The sequence below is a fragment of the Osmerus mordax genome, chromosome 2 (assembly GCF_038355195.1).
Source record: "Osmerus mordax isolate fOsmMor3 chromosome 2, fOsmMor3.pri, whole genome shotgun sequence".
NCBI lineage: Eukaryota > Metazoa > Chordata > Actinopteri > Osmeriformes > Osmeridae > Osmerus > Osmerus mordax.
In genome coordinates, this window is record NC_090051.1 from 16,737,366 (window position 1) to 16,762,660 (window position 25,295).

At 48.8% G+C, this 25,295-nt stretch overlaps 2 protein-coding genes across 2 annotated transcripts in view; one reads left to right on the forward strand and one right to left on the reverse strand.

The window, feature by feature from the left end:
* Positions 1 to 4,085, forward strand: part of slc49a4 (solute carrier family 49 member 4) — a 28,929-nt gene extending 24,844 nt beyond the window's left edge. The window contains 1 exon segment of the mRNA XM_067256588.1: positions 1,986 to 4,085. Within this exon segment, the coding sequence (XP_067112689.1) occupies positions 1,986 to 2,101 (116 nt within the window). The 3' untranslated portion in view covers positions 2,102 to 4,085.
* A 10,331-nt stretch (positions 4,086 to 14,416) lies between these two features.
* Positions 14,417 to 25,295, reverse strand: part of sema5ba (sema domain, seven thrombospondin repeats (type 1 and type 1-like), transmembrane domain (TM) and short cytoplasmic domain, (semaphorin) 5Ba) — a 42,074-nt gene continuing 31,195 nt past the window's right edge. Inside the window, 11 exon segments of the mRNA XM_067261108.1 lie at positions 14,417 to 14,854; positions 15,897 to 16,102; positions 16,586 to 16,630; positions 17,635 to 17,772; positions 19,810 to 19,980; positions 21,416 to 21,628; positions 22,110 to 22,335; positions 22,450 to 22,597; positions 22,715 to 22,858; positions 23,406 to 23,587; positions 23,924 to 24,041. Coding sequence (XP_067117209.1) covers positions 14,678 to 14,854; positions 15,897 to 16,102; positions 16,586 to 16,630; positions 17,635 to 17,772; positions 19,810 to 19,980; positions 21,416 to 21,628; positions 22,110 to 22,335; positions 22,450 to 22,597; positions 22,715 to 22,858; positions 23,406 to 23,587; positions 23,924 to 24,041 — 1,768 coding nt within the window. The 3' untranslated portion in view covers positions 14,417 to 14,677.

A 25,295-nucleotide genomic window follows, 5' to 3' on the forward strand; every position in this document is an offset into this window, starting at 1 on the left:
GCTCGCCACAGCGAGAATCTTCTGATCCCCAGACGGAGGGAATAAGACTTCCTGTTTAGCATTTTTATTTTTAGGGAGCTTTTATGAGTTATGAGAGAGGTGCACAGTTGACATTACAATCAAGAACAGTCCATTAGAGATACACACACGCACACAGTCATCTTGAATAATGGAGGAGACCCCTGTTCTCACCATCTCACTCCATCAACAGGAAAGTCTCGCATGCATAGCAAATAGGATGTAGTTATCTTCATTTTTGTTCCGTGTGGTGATTTATGGTCTTGCTGCTCAGTGTGAGCTTGGTTCTGTCTCTTTTGGCCTCTGGTACTCAGGACAGAGCTGGCACTGAGGGGGGGGGGGCTGTGATGAATTTGTCATTACCGCCCTCCCATTGACTAAGATTAAGAGGAAATACAGCCCAGCCAAATGGCGTAACCAGACACAGCACACCTGACCAAAGGGCACATGGATGGCTCTACATTGAACAGTGATGCCTCTAACGCCTCGAACGGGTTTCCAATCAGAAAGTATGTGAGAGCATGAGCGGGACTCACTTCACTTGCTGACAGCAAGCTCTCATTGCTGTGCCACAGCCCTGAGTCGGAATACTTGTTGCTTGTAACTGTCCACTGAGGCTTCGTTTGTCACATACACACTGTAGACGGATAGGATGAGATCTTCTTCTTTGGTGTCCTTCTGTCGGATCAGATGTCCAGGTTGAGGCCCTACCACTGATCCCCCCTGGAGTGGAGAAGGCTGGACAAGAGCCTAGCCGCCTGTTATTCTTTCTTTTTTTCTTTTTCTTTTTTATCAAAGTGCTTGATTAGATTACCTGAGAGGTCCTGTGGGCCCACATTAGCATTCATCGGACGCCACTGGCCTGTTCGGTCTCCCTCATACTCACACACACACACACACACGTTCTGCAGTGCAAGAGCGGTCAGATAAACAGCAGTCCATTAACCTGCCTCAGCACCGGCCCAGCCGCTGTCCAGCACATTCACACCTGATTAATGAGACTGCCTCTACCCGCCTGCCTCTTCCCGCAGCTTCCTCTCCCTCTCTCGCTCACCTTTCACCCCCCTCTCTTCATCTCTCTCCCTCTTTCCCTTTCTGACTTTTTCCCCCAATTATATTATCTCCTTTCCCCCTTTCGTCCCTCCTTCCGCCCTACTCCATCCCTCTCTCCTCACTCAGCCCCCCTCGTCAGGCACTTCCATCTTCCCTTCCCATCATCCCCCTCACCTCCGTCTGCGCCCCCTCAGATGAAGGTTCTCGGTGGTGTTGGAGCCCACTCCCGGAGCTGTGCCGAACAGCCATATCAAATCATTTTCCCAACCAGGCCAAACAGCTGACCCGGCCCGGGCGCACCAGTCCCTCATCGATTCGGAGCTCACTTCAGGGGCAATTGATCAGCGGCATGATAGGAGCCCGCTTGCTGAAATGGAACTGCCCGGTCTCTGAATTAAGATGCATGTGCCGAGGAGTCCCTGGGCTGCGTGTTATGACCTGATTCTCTATATTTAGTCTGGCCTGTTATCAGAGCCGGGGCAGCTGCTGGGGGGTGCCATCTCTGCCTCCTCCGCTGGATTTGTTTACTGGTGCCGGGCTGCAGCTCCACTCCATGCCTCCCTCCCTCCCACTCCACACACACACACACACACCTACACAACGTTTGGAGAGCAGGTGAAATGGGTGCTGTTGGTGATGTGCCTGCGATCGATGTGGCATGTGTTTGTGTGCGCATCCCTATTGTGCGTGTCTTCGGTGTAGCGCGTGCTCGCTTTTACATTCGAGTCGAGATTCTAAACTCGAGCCACGGTGGGGGGGAACTGTTAGCTGCACACAAAGTGAGGAAAAGTGACCTTAGATCCGCTCTCCTGTACAGGTCGGCATCGAAAGAGATAGACGGCTCTGTGTGAGGCGTTTCTGAACTACTGTTTGTGTTTGTCTTAATGGTGTCTTCCCCTCTTCTCTCTCTTCAGAGCTGTCATGGCTGAACTGGTGCCTCACGGGCTCCTGCGTCTTCAGCCTGCTGCTGATTCTCTTCTTCAGGGAGTCCTACGACCGCCTCTACCTGGACGTCTTCGTTTCAGTCTGACGTCAACCCAAGAAGATGTCCCAATCTTCAAAAACATTGCACAAAGGAGGTGGTGGAGAAAAAGTGGCAAGATAGGAAGGCCAGCCTGTCTTTGCTCCATTAGCTTTTTATTCTTTAAGTATCGTGTAGCTATATGTGTGTATGTGACGACAACAATGGTTATGCATTGTACATTTCATTGTACAAGAGTCAAGCAGAAGAGCTTAGACCTCGGTCACGTCGATGTCGACTTCGTGATTGGAGGGCGGCCGGACTCTCTTTCCTCGTATTGTATTGTCTTTATACAGCCGTTGTTTTTGTTTTGTTCGATCTTGGCATGAGGGACTGTTGTTTACAAATGATCTCGTGATAACGTCTAATGTTCTCATCGGCGTCCCGACGGTGGACGTCCGTGCTCCTCGGAGGCGGGGTGGAGTCCCTCCGCAGACCCTCTCAGAGGTGTAGCTGCTCTCTCTTTCACGGTTAGGGGTTCAGACGAGCTCTGGACAGCTGATTCTGGATCAGCGCAAACCTGGAACCTCCAAACAAGGAAGTAGGCGGCGATAGTGCTTCGGTAGCCAATCAGCAGCCCTTTTAGTGCTGTTGAGCGATAACAAGGGACCTCATAACGTTTTTAGTGTCACTAGTAACTAGGTTTGTAAATAGCAGGTGGGGGCGGCAGGAGGGGGATATTACTGTGAATAGGTGACCTTTAATATTGCCTGTCGTTTAATGGCATGTGGTCTCCTGCATTTTTATCCCCCCTCCCATCAAAACTGATTATGCAAGAACGATAACTACTCCCCCAGCCTTTATGTCTTCTTCTCTCCCATGGGATTAAACTGATTGGATGCCAAGCTGGTGCTTGTCTGTGTCCAGGCCTGTTATTGGATAAGCCTAGTCAAATGTGATCATCTAACGTCGCCTTGCACAGTTCTCCCCTGTGTGGGGAGTCTCTACGGGCCAGATCTCATAGAGCAAAGAGATTCGCTTTAGTTTTTTTTTATTACTAGATGTCGAAAATGAGGGAGTAGCAGACATTTTCTGGAGTCGTGACGTCTTTTGACGTCTCGGTTTGAAGAGCCAAAACTGACATTTTAGATGTTCTCCAAGTGCTCCTCTTTTCTTGTCGCTATTATAATAAGGATATTTATATTGAGATGCAGGTGATGGAACATTCGGGCTTTTCACCGTTTCTAACATGACGTTTTTCATCTGGTAGACGTGTCGGTTCTTAAATATATTTATTGAAGGGATCAGAAAACGCTAACGCTGCCCACGCTGGGGACAAACACAGAGACTCGGAAGAAGACTGCTGTCGTATTGGTGCCCTCTAGTACTTTATGGACATGGAGTCAGCCATGGAGAAGACAAAGGGCTATTCTGCCTGTAATGCACATCGTCCACCAGCAGGGAGCGCTGTGCTTAACGTGCAGCCACTTCGAATGCCAAGCATGGCGTTGGGAAGAAGCAGTCGAGCGGGGGTTTGGAGAAGGTGGAATATAGGTGGAACAGCTTAAGAGTGACAAAACGCACACACGCACCCCTGTCACTCGTCTGAGATTCCTCCAGACTCGACACCATGAGTGACGTACGTGTCGACTCACTGTCGCTCCATCGCTCAGCTGTGCCTCAGCACGGGACCGTGGGACACGTGGGAAATTGTTTTCCTGTGGAAATACTGTATAGAATATTGTTATCCTCGTCCCCTTCCTCTGGTTTTAATTGTGTACCCCTTGTACAGAGAAGGGTTCTTTTAACTTTGTGACATGTTGCCTTAATAACTCTAATGACCTGATCATCAGCCCAGTTTACACCGTGACAATGTAATTTCCGTGTGTGTTAGTGTGTTTAATTCCAAACGGGCCTGTTCTGTGCTCACATTTGTCTTATATGTTTCTAATCAGTCTTTGTTGGGTTTGGGGGGTATATATACTTGCTCTGTGGAAAGGAATTTGTCAAGTCAAACATAATTTTCAGCACCTTATTAAAGATATAAACATTTGCTACCGCTTGTCGTCTCGTCGAACCAACACTATGAGGTCTTTTCTAGGAAGAAGAATATATAGCTTTTCTCCCAGAGTAGAGTGCTATTGGCAGCACAATTACATTCTTACATCATTCCTAAAACGGCTCAGCACTCCCACATAGTCCACTTTCCCCTCTGCCTCTCTTACATTTACATTTAGTCATTTAGCAGACGCTCTTATCCAGAGCGACTTACAGTATGTACAGGGACATTCCCCCGAGGCAAGTAGGGTGAAGTGCCTTGCCCAAGGACACAACGTCAGTTGGCATGACCGGGAATCGAACTGGCAACCTTCGGATTACTAGCCCGACTCCCTCACCGCTCAGCCAACTGACTCCCTCTCTTCCAACAGATGTCACATTTCCTCATTTTCTGTTTAGTGAAACAAATCAAAGTCAACACAAGTGACCTCACGGTTGTGAAGCCCTGTGTAAAACCTCTGCAAAAATGTACCCCCCCCCCCTCTCTCACTCCAGTCCCTCGCCCCTACACACACACACACACGCACTCCCTCATCCCCCAGCTGTGGATGAGCTCATTCTTCTGAGCTGAGCTGACCTATGAGGCTTGCATGCATGCCTGCTGTGATGGACCTTCTGGTTCTGGTTCAGACTCCCTGTCTCTCTCCTGGTAAACACGCAGGAAACTGATGGATTCTCTCTAAGAACCGTTATGTCTGACCTCCCATCTGCTCTCTGTTCGTCTGACCTTTCTCCTGGCCATCCGTCTGCCAGGCATCGACCTCACGACACGGAAGACGCTCTTAAAGATAAGTCGTCGAAGAGTGCTTCGGACTCGTGTGCTGAGCCACGCTTCGTGGTTTGGAGACGCTTCAGTGAGGGTGTGTCGACCTCTCGGCACGCCATGTACAACATTACAGACCCATGGGTGTACTCAAATGGAATCCAACTCCTCGGATTTCTCCACGGGGTCCGCCGAAGGGCTCCGTCATACCCAGAGGTATGCTGCATAGGAAGCTTGCAGACTGCCGGGAACCCATAACCGGAGCAAGCGCACACATCCGATTCTGCATGCAGATGTGAAAGTAAAGACATCTGCTTTCGTGTTTCTGACGGCAGAACAGGGCCGAGGGAGGGCCTTGTTCGCCTGTCGACATGCACAGATGGAGCAATCGTCTATGTGTTTTCAACCATTCCCAGGGACAAAAGAGAAATTGGCCTGTGTTGTTTTAAGTATGTCTCAACCGGCGACAGCAGCCTTTCCTGGCTGTAAACAGAACGATTCCTGTGACTCGTTGTCAATGCTTGACACTGCAAAGCGCCTCTTTGTTGGTGACAGGCTCCCAGGTCTCTAGGGGAGTGCGAGCCCATGTTGAAAACAATCGTTTTCATTCAACGACAAGCAATTTGGCAATATCTATTCTGGCTGTTTTGTGTTCTCCAGCTTGACGCACGTTTTTTTTTCTTCAATTTTTTTTTTTTGCTGTTGTTCCTGTCATTGACTTCCTGAATGGCTCTCAGGTGGAAATAGGCCCAGCTGTCATTGGGGGTGACATTTTGATACACCTTAATTTGTTTTCCCTTTTCTGCCTCTACCCTTCACACTTCCATGATATGTTTTTTGTCATGAATCGGGATGTTTTTATGAATGAGCCAGCTTGTCTTGGCAGCATGGGCCCGTGTCCCTAAGGGAGCATGTGAGTCTTAACTGAATCTTGGATTATGAAAAATGGCTTTCACTTTCAAATGGATCATTTATCAGAAATGCTATCATATAGCCCGCTGCTTATCTTCAACATATTAAGAGGCAGTCCTGTTGATGAGGAGTAATGGGTGAGGGAGCTCAATCTACAAGCATGTGACAGCCTGCCACTAATTCTATGTTTACTGGGGGGTGTACCCGACATATTTTTGAGATGTAGAGGGAAATACTCTTCTAATTTTATCCTAACATAATGTGTCTGATGTTCTCAACACTGATGGATTACGGTTTAGAGGAAGCTATCCCGGACAGTGAGTGAGTTGTGAGTTGTAGTGGGTGAGTTGTATCCTGGACTCAAAGGGCATTCTTAAAGGCTCCTTTCAACCTATCGTGTACGGTATGTTTGGGTCAGAGAGAAGAACGTTGAAAAGGTCAAATTAGACCCGGTACTCAGGAATAATGTAAAAAAAAAAGGCACCAATATAATGGTTTTGTCAGAAAAAGAAAAAAAAAGTATCTTCTTGTTCAGAAATAGATTGTAGCATTTGAATGTCTAACTGTGAGTCTGGAAGGGAAAACCATGGCTCTATCTCCAGGATGCTGGCTGTAATTCAGAGCAACTTGGCCTAACGGAAGCGGCATGTCCTCTGAGTTTAAGCAATTATGCTAACCAGACGAGCGGAAAGGCTGTGTCCGACAGAACGCCAGAGCCTTTGATCTCCCAGGTTTGCCTTCAAATCCCAAATCAGCTAGTTTGAGTGGATGCCCCAGTCAGAGTCCCAGCCCTGTAGATGCCTGGCATCAAGTACTTCCCTATAACATCCTTACCACCCACCTTCTCTCAATGCATCCATCAACATCAGCCTAACCTCCCCTCACCACACACTCTTCCCTCCCTATTCATCCTTCTCTCCCCGCCTTCTCATCAACAGGGGGGAAATTAGGTGTATTTCATTGGGGGGTAGGGATGGGGAAGGACACAAGGACACAAACCTACAATGGCACAATTCTATACAATTATGGAAATTAAAGACAAAACCTTTCTTTTTGCTATTGTTGTTGTTGTTTTGTTTTTTTTGGTGGTGGAGGAGGATTGAATAATTGGTCAACATAAGATTTAATTTGAAAGAAATCCCGGAGGAAAATGAGGGAAGAGAGTAGAAAAAAAGGAAAGAAGCAGATGTTTGCAGAATATTGAGACAGAGCCGATGGCTGGGCTGGTGGAGAGGTGTGATTGGGCGTCCACACCGGGTCTCCTGCTTCATTAACCTGTGCTCATCCCTATGGCTCAGTGGAGCGGCACTTGCTGTGACCGGCGCCTGTCACAACAGCTGCTGCAGGCCGTCAACGACCTGCCCGTGACGTCAAACACTCGCAATCCTACGCCAAGAACCTGTCCCACACCTGAAGGATGAGGCAAGGAGGAGAGAGAGGGGGAGGCGGGAGGGGATAGGAAGAGATTGGGGTTTGTTTGTTCAAGTGTGTGTGCGTGTGTGTGTTTGTGATGAATATTGTCGCAGAGTACTGAAAGATTGAGGTAGCAGTGAGCCAGGTAATCTACCTTTATAACCCTTCCATAATATAAATCTCTGATCGACACCAGATGAAATGGGATGGTGCATTATGTTTCCTGTGGTGGGTAAGTGCAGCCAGGTCACTGGGAATTGAACATACTGCTTCTCGTGGATGTGAGTTAAGAGTAGTTGTAGTAGTAATAGTAGTAATAGTAGTTAGTACGACAGGTCAACCCAAACACTCCATAAAAAGTATTGTGAGCTTTATGATGAAACGTTTCCATAATATTCCTATATCTAAATTCACACATATGGACTCTTTCACACAAAGATGAAAACTGTGTGCTGTACATTATTTATTATATACAGGCTCACACTCAGCAATACTTACCTTATCCCCTCTGGGGTGAGTGAGTTGTTAAGCATCTCCTCCAAGCTTGACTGAGCCCAGATCAGCAGCTTGCCCTCCTTGTCCCAACAGAGATTTGTCACCAATGAACCTGTGTGTCATCTCTTGATAAAACACAGTGCGGCTTTGTCCAAAAAGGTAACCCATCTGGGATTATGGAGGATCCTACAGGGCTTAAGAAGGATGAAGAGGAAGAGACAGCACATCCTGAGCCTTCAGCTCTCCTTTCTGAATTGGAAGTTGACCACCAGGGGGATTTTGGATCCAGAGACTGACTGGAAGATGACAACAGAAAAAGTCACTGTGCTGCTAAAATCAGTTGGCTAGGCCTGTGCTTCCACACCAAATTTGCTGACTAAGAGTCATTATCAGGAAATAGCAAAGCTTTCACTGGGACAAAAATACCGAGCGGAAAAGTGGAACCGTCTGTGAGTCACTAAAAGATGACAGTTAGGAACACCGGAGATTGGTGTGCACAGAGAGCCTTGTTCTCCCAGACATGGTGCACTCCAGCTGGGAAGAAATGGCTTCACAGCTACCTCACCATCCATCTATGACCTTCTAAACAGGATCTGCTTTGAGTCATGAAAGGGATCATCTATGTATGCAGGTGGGTTCTGGAGCATTTGTTGGGAAAAATACCTGTTTGACAGTATGTGGTTGATTGGCAGCAAGAGGAGAATGTGTCCTTGAACGCTTCTGTAATTCCAAACATTCAAATGTTCCTCGATATCTCATAGTTTTAGTAATGGTTCCAGTCTTGTTTGTTTATGTGCCCTTGACTTAATTGAATGTGTGATTCTTTAGACTTCCCAATAAAATATACTTTATTCTGTATCGTCAAGTCTCTAAGGAAAGAGAATGCCTTCTCAAAAGCTCCCTTTGTGTTCTTTGCATGTCAAGAGTCCATGTGGCTTGTGTGTGTGTGTGTGTGTGTGTGTGTGTGTGTGTGTGTGTGCGTGCGTGCGTGTGTGAACTGAAATGCTTTTCAATTTCAGGATGTAGAAGTGCTTATAAAGCTTTCTGGAGCATGCAGGGTAAAAAAACCCTGAATACTTTCTGTTACTTTGTGACTTCTTGGTTCTGAAACTTTAATGCTCCAATGTCTTTAATGTAGTTTAAACAACCCATTCTCTTATAAATCTACAACTTTCAGATGTATATGTGGAGGCCTAAAATGGCTTGCGGTGCATATTCCAAAACACGGGCCTCGCAGCTTTGTATGAATGATTTAGTTTCATCACATTTTGCAATGCTAGTAAGCCAGCAAATGACTCTGCCATCTTGTTTTGGACGCTTTAAAACTCCCACAGGAAGAGAGGCGACCAGAAGCTTTTCACTCAAACAAGCCCGGAGATTGAATTTAAAATGTGTCGGGGTGTGTTTACTGGAGTACACCGTGGTGACTCGTCTATGTAGAGCTGAAGAATCTCCATGGATCCAAACAGCTGGATTTGATTAGGAAGACGTGTGCAAACATACAACCCCCCACTCCTTATCAGCTGAAGTAGGGGATGGATAGTGTTCATTTAATATCGGTCAGCTAGAACAATACTCCACCACTTCATCTTAATAGTACATGTGCAATGAGACCTTAATGTTCTGGGATTTAGGTAAGGTCTAATAATAGGTCTAGAAAAATAGCTCTAACAACAATGGAGTCCATCCTTTGAAATCTATATGGCAGTAGGGGACAATAAGGATGAAGCGAGAGGCACAGGGGAGAATAGGGACCAAGACGATAGCAAACTGTCCTCATCCTCTCTGAGGTGTGTGTCCCATCAACAATTCTGTGTTATCAGCAGTTTGGTTGATAGCCCCTGTCATCAATATAGCTGGTTGGCTGGCTAAATGCACGTCAGCATTTATAGCCACTGTCAGCTGGTTAAGTAGATGAAATAAAAACACAAATGCATTCAATCACCGCCAAAACAAGCAAGGCATGAACCCAAGTTACTAAAAAGCGTCTGTAATATTCTGGTGTGCGTATATTTCGTGTGTGAACTGGGCCCGGGTCTGATCGGCTATGTAGGGTTGGAATGTACAGAAGGTGGTGATTTAGCATCATTTGCTGTGTGGTCTTTCTCCTGTGTCAAAGAGAAGGGCTGTAGAGGAGTGGACCCCTTCATCACTGCCCCCTCTCCCCCTCCCCGCCATCCTTCACTGTCAGCCCCCGTTAACAACAAGCAGTATTAACCCTCCCCCTCCTGTTACCGTGCCAACCTGGGGGAGGGAGAACCTTGTCTGTGGACTGTGACCTCTGGTCTTCAGCTCTGCTGGAATGACACACACCAGGATAAAGACATAGGTCTTGGGTGGTCTGAGAGGACTGGAGATGTACACAGCGCTGTAGTTGTGATTGGGATGGCTGTTTCCATCTGCAGTGGTACTCCTGATGAGTCGTGGGGATGTACTGTATGTGTCTTTCCAATGAATAATCAGGAGTCAGCTGAGGATGAACAGGAAGTACATCAATGGATCAGGTGAGACTTTGCTGGGATTTACAATCTTACTTTTGATTGCATTTCTGATGCGAAAGCAAATCCCTGTTTGTCAGGCAAAGCTCCACTGTACAAATAGAAGTCAGCCAGTGAATTAATGGCATAAACATAAATCTATTCCAGTTTCATCTTTTTACAGATCTGCTACCGAGAGAAAGAAAGAAAAAGAAAGAGAGGAGAAGAAGAAAGAGAGAGAGATAGAGAGAGGAAGAGAGAACGCCACTTCCAGCAGAGCTATAGACAGGGACAAACAACTCTGGCTCAGACATCAGTGATCAAGTGTGTGATCTGCGTGTCTGTAGAAACACGCTGTCTATGTGCCGCCCTTCTGGGACCCGCGCATCAAAACAATCAACAGCCGCCTTGCTTTCAAACATCAAAACACTGTGTAAACATGTACGGTCCACTGAGAGATTGCCGATCAGTCGACATCAATAGAACCGGCTGATTCCAAGCAACAGTTTCTTGAAACACTGATTGTACTCCAAACTCAGGTGGAGTGATTAACACCAGTGGAGTGACAAGGCCTGGGGGACCAGGCTGACACAGGAGGAAGAGGAGCTCCTACGGGAGTTTATTAACACGGAAACAAAGGAGGGGTCGGTCAAGGGCAACTTCTGCATCTTCTGGTGGGGCCCGCTCAACTGGGCAGGTCTGGGCAGCCTCAGACAGGGGAGAACCGGATGGGTCACTTTCTCCCCTCCCTCCCCTCCTCTCCCCTCCCCTCCTCTTTCCTCTCCTCCTCTTTCCTCCCCTCCCTTCCCCTCTCCCTCATGGCTCCTAGCCAGCTCACGGTACCAGTGTGTCCATCTGCACGCCTGGTGATGGATGCCTTCCCCTGCGTTCATCAATACAGCCACTCTGAGCCGCTCTCCATAATTGAAAGGTACAGTGAAGTCAGGGCAGTACTCGAACCAGCTCTGAAATCGGTTCATGTGTTCAGGGTACAGAGGTTTACCATATTGTACCCCGTCCATGTTTATTCTGATGAGGGGTAATGGTAGTGTCAGTACAGTCCAGGCCTACATTTACAGCAGGTGAATGCCCTCTCTGGTCTCCCTCCTCTTCAGTCCCCACTCATTTCAGTTTGTCTAATACAATTGAACAAAAAAAGGACAGATAGCTTTTACGGTTATGGCAGGAACTGTCTGGTCACTTTCATTTATTCAAAGTGGCTGCGGTTCGCTGGGGTATGGGACGGAACATCCTCGTTCAGCATGCCTCTCCTTGAAATGAGATGATGAAGCCTGAGTGTCTTAGCCATTGGCACTGCCAGTGATCCATGGGGCACTCAAGTGAACATGCCCTGACTACTTGGCTGGGACTCCCCATTCGTCTTGACCTCATCCAATTGAAACATTTCAGCTGGTTCTGGAGTGTTTTGAATCTTTGTAGAGGGATAGAGAAACACAACAGCAGTCCGATGAAGCCGCCCTTTCTCTTTCATGCATGTACAGGTTTGGGACCCTTTTTCATTAAATGCCGTATCATCAGGATGTTATCCTGTGAGCTGAACTCAGCTACAGTGGACGCACAAGGGACTACACTCCTGTACAACCTGGCCGTAGAGAGAGGCGGGCCACCTTGAACAAGAAAGAATGAAACAGTAAATGGAAGACAATCACACAGCGATTTTGTGTTGGCATCAAGGTTTATTATCCTTTATAATGTACAATATACAAAAATATAGAGTACCAAAAAATTCACAGTGTCTAAAAGGCAGTGATTACAGTCTACATGACAGATCTAACAGTACCACCAGGTAAGTTGCATAGAGGGGCGTCGAGCCTCACAAGGGACAGAGCTCCTCAACGTGACGGCACGCCTGACCAATCATAAAAGACTCAAGAACGTGATGAGTCCAATACAACACCATGACAACTCGGGGGCAACCAATCAAGAGTCTGACCAGGCCAGGCACAAAGGACATTAGAAAGTAGGAGAGATGAATGTACATTTGCAGAAGTGCTTCTTAAACATTTGTCAGGGTTCTGGTTTTGAGCCATTCAATTACAGCTGGCGGCTGATTTGTCCTTTGAAATAAGTGCAACATTATCTAAAATAACATATCGCATGTGCAGTTTTAATGCTGTACAGACTGCAGTAAAGCAGAACACTGGAGGTGTGTCGAGGCCTGATGTTTCTCAGTAGTCATCCAGTCACATGGATTAGCTCTGTCCCGTCACAAACCCCATGGTTGGTGTGTACTTAGCTGCTGCGCTTTTCTCTTACAACTATAAGGCTTTTAAAACAAACAGTGTTAGCTATACAATATACATGAACATTTACATTATACTAACCTTTAACTATCGTGGTTAATGAGTTGCGGAAGGCTTTCTCCTATGTACAGGTCGAGCTCTCGTGCGTTGCTGAACTGAAAAAAGCGTTTGCTGGATTAGCATTCATTGAACAGGCATAATAAAATAGACTGTAGCTCAGATGTGAAATGCCCTTTATAAATCAAGCTTTACTATAAATAGTGTTTTTCCCATGAGGGTTGAAGGCCCCCATTAGCTTACATTGATTAACATCTCATACATTGAACATAGAAAACCAGTGGAACCAACAGTAGGGCCGTCATAATGTGAAGAAAGAAAATGCACATACCCCTTTACATGACCTCTTATATGTAAGAAAGCATTTACATTGTACAAAATACCCCTCCCCGTTCAAGCACACAGGCACTCACTGACAAGCAAGCCAACCAAGCAGTCACACATACAAACCCACAGTACATAAACCTGTACAGACAGTTACACAAGCCTGCTCTCACACATGGAATTGATCTGTAATTCGAAGCATGATTAAGCATGGTTAAAGAGAGGGACAATAGATTTTCGCTACACTCTGATTTTGTAGTTCGGTCGTCTCTTTTTCTAAATGTTTCTACAAACAAATTTTATTGGCTACTAAGCTGCTGAAAGAAAAAATAAAGAATATCTTTTGTAATCTGAAACTGTCAGAGAAAGTTAATCATCTAACCTTTATTTCGGAAACAAAACCTTTGCTACACTACTGCTCGGTTGAGCATTACATCAAATTACCTCCCTTTTTATAAAAAGAACATTACAAAAGCAAATGTCACACTACGAGTATATTCTACCTTGTAATCATATATAAAACGCAGTTCATTTCTGCCACTGACCATATCTGATATGACCGCTAAGTGGAACAGTGTTCCAGCAGAATGCATCCATTGGAGATTCACGGCAAGATCCTTTCCAGGAGTCTTTATGGTCCTTAACAAAACAAGCATGTGAGCCCAAGTCCTCCCTCTCTGCTGCATGCATGCAGACAACCACAGCAGTCCCAAGGCTGTACAGTATATAGAGTGTGGTCCACCAGCAGAACAGTGTGTGTGGTTCACCCCAGGCAGCCCAGCTCTCCCAGGCCATTGAGGGAGGCCCTCAGTAGCAACACTGCCTGAGGCTTTCCCCATGCTTTGTATGGGACCCCCGAGGGCGGATAGAGAAGCAACACTTGCAAGCTTACACACACGCACGCACACACACACACACACACACACACACACACACACACACACACACACACACACACACACACACACACACACACACACACACACACACACACACACACACACACACACACACACACACACACACACACACACACACACACACTATTATCCATGGCCCTTTGTCACCTGGTCCACTGTATGTCCATGTCACCAGAAACAGCCAAGTCATGATGGTGGTGCTGGAGGTGAAATTCCTCCTGTCAGAAATCAAGCTGGGAGGGCATTCATTGTTCCACCACGGCAAAGCACAAAAGAACTGATATTGATCTCCTGACATAATTGGGTTCTTTTTTTGTCGCACTGAAGCAAGGACACAATGATATGCGCTGGTAGTTCTTGGTAACTGCTTTTGTTGATGAGGGGATTCGTGTTTATCAGGGGGATGCAGAGGGAGACTTGGTGTGGGAGGACACACACAGAGGGAAGCCGACCAGAGACAGGTCTCCATCAGAGTGTTTCTGAAGTTCACCTTCACTCTGGATATCTGCACCTAAAGCCAGTCTCTCCGGTTGGGTTTTCGCCCCCCCCCCAAAAAAAATAAAAAATAAAATAAAAGCTAAACTCCAATAGCTTATAGTGTCCAAGTTTCCCTTCAGATATCTACAGTGCAAACCGTGTACTGACACTACGATGTCCATAACCACTGCCCAGACCCCCCCCCCCCACACACACCCCTCCTGGCTCTGTTTGCAAATGGGCATGACTGGAGGCATTGTTGTCCAAACCCACCCATACCGAGTGAGAAGGGAATGCTCCAGGTAGACCCCTTGAACACACATTCCGCCATGCAGAGGAGCTCATGGGGGAAGGGAGAGGGGGTGGACTGGAGAGGAGTCCATATCGAGGGGTTCAGCTCAGTTCTGTCACAAGAGGGCCACCAGGAGGATGGCGTATGGGTTGTCTGCTGGGGTCGGGCGGGAGGGCTAGGCTGGGGGTGTGTCTCAGCTGTTGTTGCTGTTGTTATAGGTCCTGCAGGGGGAGGGGGAGGAGTCCGGCCGGTAGTCGTATTTTCCCAGGGCTGTGGGGTAGTAGGTGGTGGTGTACACGTTGGTCTGCTGGAGAGGAGATGGATAGAAGTTGGACCTCTCGTCTGGCAGGAGATTGTTCTTGTTCAAGGTCTGAAGGACGGGAGAGTGCACAGTTAACATAATTCCGAGGAAAAAACCCTTTTTGAGTTCCACCGTGAGCCTCGAATGGGATGCAGTGCAATAAACAAGATAAAGTGGAGCAACAAATTGATTTAGTGCATTTCAACAACAATCAATGAACAAAAGTGAGATGCAGGCGTTTACAGAGCGCCCCTTAAATGAAAACACGTTCAATTTCATGCATGCGCAAGCCATGGGTGCGATGCTACACTTCATGGGAGGCATGTCATTTATTGAGTCGCTTCCGGAGCCCAGAAGGAGCTCCATAATCAGGTTTCAGGATGAATGAAATGCACAAGGCCCATTATGAGCAGCTGCGGAGCTGAGCCACTTAAGCAGCGCTGAGTAAACACTGTCACAGCCTGGGATCGGCAGCTTCTCAGCCTCTTCAGATGGCAACGGGAACAGTAACACTGTCACAGCACTGGCTCTGTTCTTTACGTCGCCTCTTCCTTTCCTCTTCCCTTCACCGCCACGTCATCCCTCCCTCCCCACCTGCCTTTGTTTCTCCTCCCTCCCTTCCTCCCTCTTTCCCGCACACCGTATATTAGCCCTTGACCTGGGATCACATAAGTGCAGGGACTGACAAATCGCACATTCGACTAGTTTCATCAAAATGTATGTGGTCATAAAGATAGTCTACTTTAATGGAACAGTCACATGAAACGAATGCTTTTTTGTGTAAAAAAAAACAAACAAAGAAAACGGAACGCTGTGTGCCTACATTTAGAAGTACCGAAACGCCATTCCAGCCAGTTCCGGCCCAAGTCAAGCATTGCTATCTGTTGTGGTTTTGTCACGAGCCCCAGCCCCTGCTTTCCAGCCTGCAGCCTCCCAGTCTCCATGCCCTTTCCATCCAGTTACAACAGCCCATCAGTCACTCAGCCGGAGGCTGACAGCCTCTCAGTCTAATCGGGCTTCCTTCTGTGAGGAAACACCCGTTTTAGAAAAAGGCTGTTTTAATCTTTATGTGTACAGCACGGGTTTGCATGTGTGGCCATTGGCTGTGTACCTTGAACTCCATGGGGGTGTATTTCTCATTCTTTGGTGTGGTGTTCCCCTTGTAGTTTAGGTGGTTGGGGGTGGTGGGGTGGATCACGGCAGACTCCTGCGAGGGCTTGTGGACGCGCTGGCAGTACACGTACACCAGGAAGGACAGTAGTCCCGCACCCAGGAAACAGGACACCCCAGTGGCGATCAAGTGGAGAGAGGTGAATGCTGGGAAAACAGGTCAATGGCCGCAGTCAGTCACAGTCCAGAGGCTGTCTAGCACTCTGAGGCAGTTTTACTTAAAAGAGGCAGTCGCTTTTTGAACCGCATCAACTGCAGTAAAATGAAGACCGACTGGATGGTTCAGCCCCAAAGGTAGCTTCGACACCCTGCTAAATCACCAGGGCCTCTCATGCATATTCTCTTTCATATGTGATGATGGGTTCACAGCGCTGTGCTGGACAGAATTTCTACGGCATTACTTCAGCCTGGGCATGATGGCACCTTTCCCAATGAGCTCATCCCCTTTATATCCAACCCCCCAGTGAGATTAAAAAGAGACACACAAGCATCTCTGTTACAAACCGATGCCTTTTGGATGAAAGGATGCTATTGAGTGAGCAAACACACACAGACACACATGCATTCGATCACACACACACACACACACATTGGGGGTGGGTGGGCATAGGCGGTAGTTAATCCACTTACCTCCGCAGTGCTGGTCCTTATCAAAGCCAGACGCAGGGAGAATTACTGCACAAGAAAAGAACACACAGAGAAACATGCCATCAAACACCCCAGAACCAACACAGTCTCTCTCCACAAACACCTAGCAACAAGTCATCTCTTAGAGGGGAAAAACACATTCAAGCTGTAGCCTGAACTGCATGATGAAAAACCAAATCATGAATATAAAAGTTGTATGAGAATGTTAATAAGACGCGTCAAAGGAAAAGAAAATGTTGCTTTCATAATTTCACAATTAGGCCTATGTGTACTTATTTTTCCATTATTTCTTACTGAGCCATCACAAGAGAAGTTAAGACACTCTACAAGCAATTACAAGAGAGGACTATGATTGGAAGTTGAAACACGTCTGTTCACTGCTAATTCAGAAGGAGGGCAGGGGGGGTAGGGGTAGGAGAGAGGTTTCAATTGAGACGAAAACCATCCACTGATTAATTTAGCTACACTTTTTTCACCACAACCCCATCACCATACCAGCGACCTCAAGATTCCTATCACCTCGCTCAAAATGGGACTGAAAGTAGACTTGGTGGCATCCCATTAATATTAATTGCGAGGCCTTGATCCACTTGGTATTCAGGTGTGCCTACGGAAGGCCTGGCAGGCTCGGCGTGATCCATCCAGGAACAAGTGCAAAGTCCTGCTTTGACAAACAGTCAAGTAGTGGGCAGGCTAGTACCTGGCTGAGATCTCACTATCATTAATGAAGATACACGGACTGGTCAGGGCGAGTCTAGGGAGGTGGCTGATGCAGAGAGATCCTAATCGTGTTTAAACAGGGATAAGGTAAGGGATAGGGGGGGAACGACACCTACGGGGAAGGCTTGTTGCCGCGCATGGGGGACGGTAATCGCATCGTGTCTTCGAAAAAAGAACGATGGAGGTGATCACGACGCCGATGATGATGATGGTGTTGACGACCTTTATAGCGATGGTGTTGATGATGATGATGATGATGATGGTGTTGTTGCCGCAGAGGACGAAGGTCTGTGTGCGTCTTGCTAACTCACCTGGGATCTCATTGCAGTCCCTGTGCTCTGTGCTGTTGCCCACGCAGGGGGCAGAACCTTGAGCGCCGCAGAGCCGGCTACGCATCTGCAGCCCGGCATCGTCGCAGGCAGACCACAGAGACCAGGCCATCCAGCCGCCTACACACACACAAACACACAAACACACACACACACGTATGTACACACGTATATACACAGACACCCCAACGTAAATACAGGGACACACACATGCGCACACACACACACACACAAACAAACAAACGCAGAGGAAAAAACAGAGTTGGGTTAGCGTAGGGCAGGCAAAGGCAAAAAACGTTCTTCCCCTCGATTGGAGTAACCGAGCAGTCTGGACTGCCCTGGAGCCTCGCTCGCCCACCCAAGCACATCTACTAAACCAAGCCGGCAGCCACAAACAATCATAGCCAGACCCCCCAAAAAAACACACCGACATGTTTGTGAGATAAACAGCAGTGAGAGAGGAAAACAAAGTCCCCTCGGTTTGTTTAGCACATAGTGGAGATGTTTGTCTTCAGAGCAAAGCATTAGCCATGTTTACCTGCAGGCGTCTGAGCTGTAAACAGAAAAGCCCTCTTCCCAGCGGTCTTCACATCTGCTTTCCAAAGTGAGCACTCGGACGTCTGCCTTCAAAGACACTGGTTCTAATGCCAATACTTCCCTTTGGATTCCTTGAAGGCAATCGTGATAACGTGCTGGCCTTTGAGTTAAAGGGTAGGGAATAAGGGTAGAGGACTCAGAAGCCCTGCATGTATTTACCTCTCCTATCTGTCAGCCACTCAAAGACTGGCTGCTGCCCCTGTTCCATGTGCTCCCCTCCCCTGTGGACATCTAGAAACCACACACACACACGCATGCGCACACACACAAGCAAGCACACACGTGACACACTCCCACTGTGTGAAAGTGTGAAATCACTACTGTTTAAGAAGTTGCGAATTGAAATATCTGATTCATTTGTGTTTCCATCATTCAAACACTATCCTGTGACCTTCTGTCAAACTGTTCGAAGGACTTTATTCCACAACTACATGACCCAAAACAGAGGCATTTCGATTAGTATGCAGCCTGAATGGTCCTTTATGCTCTCCTGTATTCCAGAGGACTCTTTAATCAAACTGTTTTCTGACAGGGCCATCTGATGCTGTGTAGGCCTGAGAATGAGCGACAGAGAGGAGGCCTTGGTCTAATTACTGATGTAGAGGGTTAGACCGATAGGAAGAGGGGGAGGTCCCGAATAGATGGCCAGTGCCCTGCCTGTCAATAATCCCATCAGCAGTAGACAGAAAGGAGGGCCAAGTCATTAGCATGGCAGGCGTTCCATCCTCATACTCGCAGGATTTGTTCGCCAATGTCAAATAAGGAAAACATTAACCTGATATAACAGGCTGATTAGCCTCCTTTCTATGGAGGAGGTAGAAGACAGAATTCCATTTTCTCAGGCTTGTAATTACCAGTGAGGCAAACTCCTCCGGTCCCAGTGAAAAGCTTATTTCATTCCCAATGAATGACAGTTGAGAAACCTGGAAACCTCCCTGACACTGGTTTGTTTTCTGATGCCGTTACACACACACAGGCACACATTATCGCTGCACACACACCCTCACAACAAAGGAGAAATATTAACCTGGATATGGTATTCTAAGAAATAAAGAATTGATTCCACATCATATACAACAAAACCATGTGGGATGAAAGTGTGGCATGCATTAAGGTTTAATAAGGGCTTCTGTGGGAACGCTGGCATTTTCCAAGCAGCCCTGGATTAGCTGCCTCATCCATATTTCAGTGTCCTGCAGGGAGTGGATCCAGACAGAGCGAGGACGCACAGAGGTCCTTGTTATACATATCACAGCTCATCATCCTCCTTGCAACACACACTGCTGGGCTACAGGGGACATTGCTGTGGTACATAGTTGTCTATTAGCCTCTTGGTCCCTGGCCTCACTCCCAGCCTGGGCCCCATGGTCATGCCCAGCCTTTCTCCCGGCTTTACTCCCGGCCTCACGCCCTGCCTTGACCCCGGCCTCCAGACATTGGGAGGCCCAGGCCCAACAGGCTAAGTAACTGGCTACGAATGAGACTGTGATACGGATGCCACAGCCGTGACCCATTACAGAATGGAGAGAGTGTGCGTGGGTGTCCACACGCCATGCTTACCGTCGCAGGTGTGTGTGTTACACAGTGCTTCTTCGGTGTGGAGGCCGATGCAGATGTCTCCCCCGGGGGCGGGGCTGGGGTTGTTACAGGAGCGCGTTCTCTGGTAGTGTCCTCCCCCACACGCCACTGAACACTGGGACCATGACGACCAGCACGACCAGGCACCACTCACTGGAACACACACACACCCACACAGTGACTCCATGCTCCTGTGAATGAGTGATTGACTGGCTGATTAACTGCCTCAGTGACTGTCTGACTGACTAGTATACTGACTGACGATAGGAGGGGGCTTTCTGCCAGTGTCCGTCTGATTCACAAACTCCCTTTACTGCGTTGGATTAGGCTGGCGTGAACTGAGGAAACTGGGCTGTGACTGCTGTGCTGTGGCCCATCGGACTCTGAGCTATAGAGAGAATTCTCTCTATGGCTCTGGTCTGACTAAGACCACTCTGCCTGAATGGACTCTGGCTTCAGTAGGAAGGACACAGTGTGAAGGAAATGGAGAAATGGACAGAATATTGTAAACAGGAAACTGGTGAAAACATGCAGTGGACAGAAACCTGGACAAGAGATAGGAAAAGGAAAAGTCCGACTGGCAGTTAGTGGGCATCCTGTCTCTCGGCCCCCTCCCCTTTTTCTTGTATTTCTAAATAGTCTCTCCATGACCCTACACCTTAATCTCAAAATCATACTTTATCCTCCGATCAACTGCTATGCAGCTTTGTACAGCATCTCTTATTCCTACCTCCCCTGACACCCTCTTATTCTGTCCATCTCCCTCGCTCCCTCTCTCGCTCGCTCCAACACCGTCTCTCTCTATCCACCTCTTTGTCTGCCCCATGAATAAGTAACATGTCAGAGAGACCCGACAGAGTGGCTAGGTGTTACTAATGAGGGGGAAGTGTGTGGAAATGAAGGAGAGATGCTATTGATATGGGGAAGAGGAGGCACAGCTGGGAAACTAGCCACACAGCACCAGGGTTGTCTTATATTAACGACGTCAGCTCTCATCTGTATATCCCCACTCATCGTTAATATGAATTACCGACGTTACCCCGCCTGCCGCTATTTAGAGAGGCTGGTATAAGGTCTCCTCTAAGCTTTAGCGAAAGCACAATCTTCAGAAAACGAGCGACCGGTACTCATCTGGCAATTACAATCATTTTGTCATAAAACATACTGTACGTGCCCGCCTGTGTTCCAAACGCATGCCGAGGATTCGTCAGAGATAATACTGAACCTCAGACTTACTGCTGGTCCCCCCCTTGTGTACCTAAGTGGCGGGAGGCTTGCTGAGCACTTTGCTACCCTTTGGCCATAGCAAGGCCCGCTGATGATGGCACGAGGAGATACTTTAAATGCTGGACTCGGCCTGTAACAGGCCTCACAGGGTTGTAGCTATTGGCTAATGAACCTAATGATCCACTCAGCATAACTTCACTGGATCAGCACGGGGCTCCCCTTAGGGGGTGGGCAGGGGTGAACCCGTGTGTGTTCTGCTAACTAGGGTTGTTTTTTTTTGGACATGGCGTGTGTACGCGCGTAAACGGGAATGTTGGTGTGTGTGTGTGTGTGTGTGCGGTTGTGTGGATCTTCTCCTCACCTTTACAAGCCTGGGTGTTACAGTCCTGGTACTCGACGGGAGTGCCCCTGCAGGCTATGGGGGCACTCTTGCCCTCCAGGGTGGCACAGGTCCGCTTTCGGGTGCGGTAGCCCTTGGCGCAGTCCTGGGAGCAGGCAGACCAGGTCTCCCACGACGACCAGCCTGATCCAGCCACTCGTACGACAGGTGTCTTCAGTAGGTCTTCCACCAGAGCTGAAAGAGTTAATGAATGTGTTTTTGCAACCTCCCACTGTGTCAACAGAACAGACTGTATGTGCCAGTGATCCAGCCTCCAGCCAGCCAGTCTGCTGACAGAAGGCTACAGGTAATCGATTCAGAGTGTGACCCTGGTCTGTCACCTGGACTCAACCTGCTCTGCCTGCTGGGATAGCCACAGGACTAACAGGTTTGCTTCAGTCTGTCACCCCCCCCCCCTTACCCCCCTCCTCCCCCCCCCACCCGCACACAGCAGGATGCCAACATAGGCTTTTTACAGCCGATATCCCACAATGTTTCTAATGGTCAGAAGGAGTATTGATTGGTGGTAGAGGGACCGAGCAGGAATCAGTTATAACGCAATCAATTCTGGAATAAATCCAATTACAATTCAATGATTCAATTACTGTTGTTCCAGTCCTACAAATTTTACCATGACAAAGAGACAGACAGACAGACAGAAAAGACAGCCACTCACTGTCGGTCTCACAGGAGGCGGTGCCATCGTTGGGGCAGAAGCGGGTCTCCACCTTGCGCCGCCCGATCTGCAGCTCGTGCGGGTCGGACAGCTGGGCGCGGCACATGTAGCGTATCCTCTGCTCCTGGCGTGCCCCGCCCTGCGTCATGTTGACGGGCATCCAGGGCGTCCAGGGCGTGTTCCTCTTCACCTCCGGACACGCCTCCAGGTTACAGGCCTTGTACTCCTGCGGAGCACGGATACAAATGGAGACGTGTTCAAGTCGTCCTTATGTCCCAGACACATTGACGAAGCGTTTGGAAAGAAAGCGTGTGTTTTTTCGTGTGTGTGTGTCTCGTACCAGTGCACAGCCTGGGCAGCTGTTGCCGTTCTCGCAGGTGCGGACCCTGGAGTGGACTCCTCCTCCACACTCAGCGCTGCACTTGGTCCAGGACCCCCAGGGGGACCAGAAGATGGGCTGTGGACACGCCACGCCCTCGTTACAGAACCTGCACAGAGGGGACGTTTAGTCACACGCTGGACTTGTATGGAATCCGGGGATGGGAATATCCCTTTAAGACGTCGCGGTGAAAACGCAACCGTGTCATCTCCCCGGTTCCTCTTACCGCTCGTCCCTGGCGGGGCCCACGCACACACGCCCCCCGTGGCGGGGGGAGGGGTTGTTGCAGGATCGCTGGCGCATCTCAAACCCGGTCCCACAGGTGGTGCTGCACTGTCCCCATGACGACCAGGGAGTCCAGCCTCCGTTTCTAACCAGAGACAAACGTTTGTGAGCGTGTGGATTAGCCCAAATAAGTCTGAGTTGAAACTGTTGCATTCTGGTCATGGGCTTTTTTTTTTCTTTTTCTTTTTTCACTTTAATAACTTAATAATTTTCTGATCATAGCTCTCATTTGTGATTCCGAGAATGAAACCACTTCCACGGAGCTTAATTTGACATAGAAACACATTCCTTCATTTTGCTAAGTGCTTTGCTACCGGCTCGCACGTCTCATCATTTTAATTGCCACTTCCAACAAAAGCACAATTCAATTTCAGCGCCTTGGATTGAATCTGGCACAGCTATTCGGACGGAGCGTGAAAGCAAAGGCTTCAGTTCTTTGTGCTGAAGCCGTTCTCCATAACAGTGATTGGCTAATTCTCCCAGACACAGACAGGAACTTGGAGGGGGAACTTGGAAGTCACCTACACTCTTTCATCAATCCCCTCCGGCTCTGTTCTACTCGCTTATCTGATCAGAATGCTAATCCGAACCCTCTGTGGCGTTCCCTGGCCAGGCTGGGGATTGGATGCTACCTGGAGCAGTTGGACACTTCAATGGTGGCGCCGTCGCAGCTCCGCCCCCCGCAGCGAGGATGCGGGTTGTCGCATGTCCTGGAGCGGCACAGGCAGGAGCTGGTGCCGTCGCCGTCGTCGTTGCTGCATGGTTGCCACGCCGCCCAGGCGCCAAAGCCTCCATTGGTGGTCTGGTTCCGCAACTGAGAACCAGAACAGGTGGAAGTGAGGCAGAGGGACCACATTGCATTTGATGACATCACTTCCCTCTTCTCTTTAAGGTGTCTCTGAGTTAGATTATTTGGGGAATGGTAACCCCAATATAGTTTAAGAGGGTATTAAATCTGACTCCAGCAAGAGACTAAAACAGACCGGGTATCATTAATCACTCTCCCTGACTAGACTCCCAGTGCCCAGAGGAGCCTGTCTCAGGGTGTCACCCTGCCGTGACAAGGGGACCATGGGCCCAGGGGCTTCTGGGATGTTGAGTCCCAGTGACAGGCAAGTAGATGAGACCGGCGTCCAATGCTGTCACCCACCGGGCACACGGTGACGTTCTGGCTCCACTGGCTCATGTTGGAGCTGTCCTCCAGGGTGGTGCAGCGCCTCTGCTGGCCGTCCCAGCCACAGTAGGGGTCCCGCGCCTCCAAACATAGCCTTCAGCGGGCAGGACAGAGGGGAGGTGGAAGTGAGTGTGAGAAGGGGGAAGGAGGAAAGAGAGAGATAAGAGAGTGCCGACGGCCGCTCAGCTGAAATAGCAAACACGAAAACATGCCTGTGCGAGACCCACAGCAGTGCCCCGCCAGGCCGCACGAAGGCTTAACTCGTGTTTAAATAAAGTCAGGCTCGCTCCAGACACAAACCCCTGTGACTCCAGAACTACAAAGTGCCAATGGAAGGTAAACAAATCAGCCCATAATCCCCTTCCCCCCACCCCCCTCGCTTCCACACACACAGTCACTCATTGCCTGCCCCCCCCCCCCCCCCCCCCCCCACCCCCGCCCACAACCCCCGTCCTGCAAGGCAGAGCAACCAAACAGCGATTAAATATCTGCGAGCTCCCGGTAAAACAGGGGCTTAATGAGGAGTAATTAAATCTAAAGCCGGTTAATGACGAAGCAAAGCGATGGGAGCTGACGTGAGCGGCCAGGCAGCCTCAGTGTGGGACGCTCCCCTCCGTCCCTGTTGCTTCAAGGGGAGGGGAGGTGGAGAGGACAGGGTTTTCCTGGCAGCGGCAAGGCTGCTTTATTTGTGTGTGTCCGCCGGCGTTCCAGCTACGGGCTTGAGGAAACACACTGTGTCGATTTAGCGGACGGCGCCAAGTTCTGCTGGTGGGGTCTGCAAGGAAAGACGGATGACGGAGAGAGAGAGAGGGAGAGGTAGACCAGGCTGCTGAACGCTGGAGGGGGGAGCTGAGAACAGCTGGTGCAGAGGGGTGAACAAAAAAAACACAGCTTTACGACGACCTCCAGCTCGCTCCCTGGACCTCAGCGTATCCCTGGGAGGCCTGGCTGCAGGCCTTGGTCTCATTGAAGAGACCAAGTTCCCAGCCTCCCTGCAGCTGCAACCCCATGGGCTGAACAGCATCTCTGTTGACCAAGAGATTATGACAAGTCGAGTCTAACGCACACAAACACAATTAGAGGCAGGCATGTTGTGCATATCAAGGAAGAAGGGGAGATTTGGAGCAGGTCTAAAGCCCAATTACCCCAAGTTACAACTGGCCAAGAGGCTGGGCCCTGGAGCGCTGACCTGGGAGACAAATCCGTTTAGCGTTGAATTGGTCCAGATCTCATTAATTACAGTGGTGAAATCCAATGCCATGAACTGACGGGGCAGCCAGGAGCCAGCCGCCCATGTAAGCTCTTAAGACCAACAAAATGCAGCAGCTTGGAAGGGAATGCTGACTTG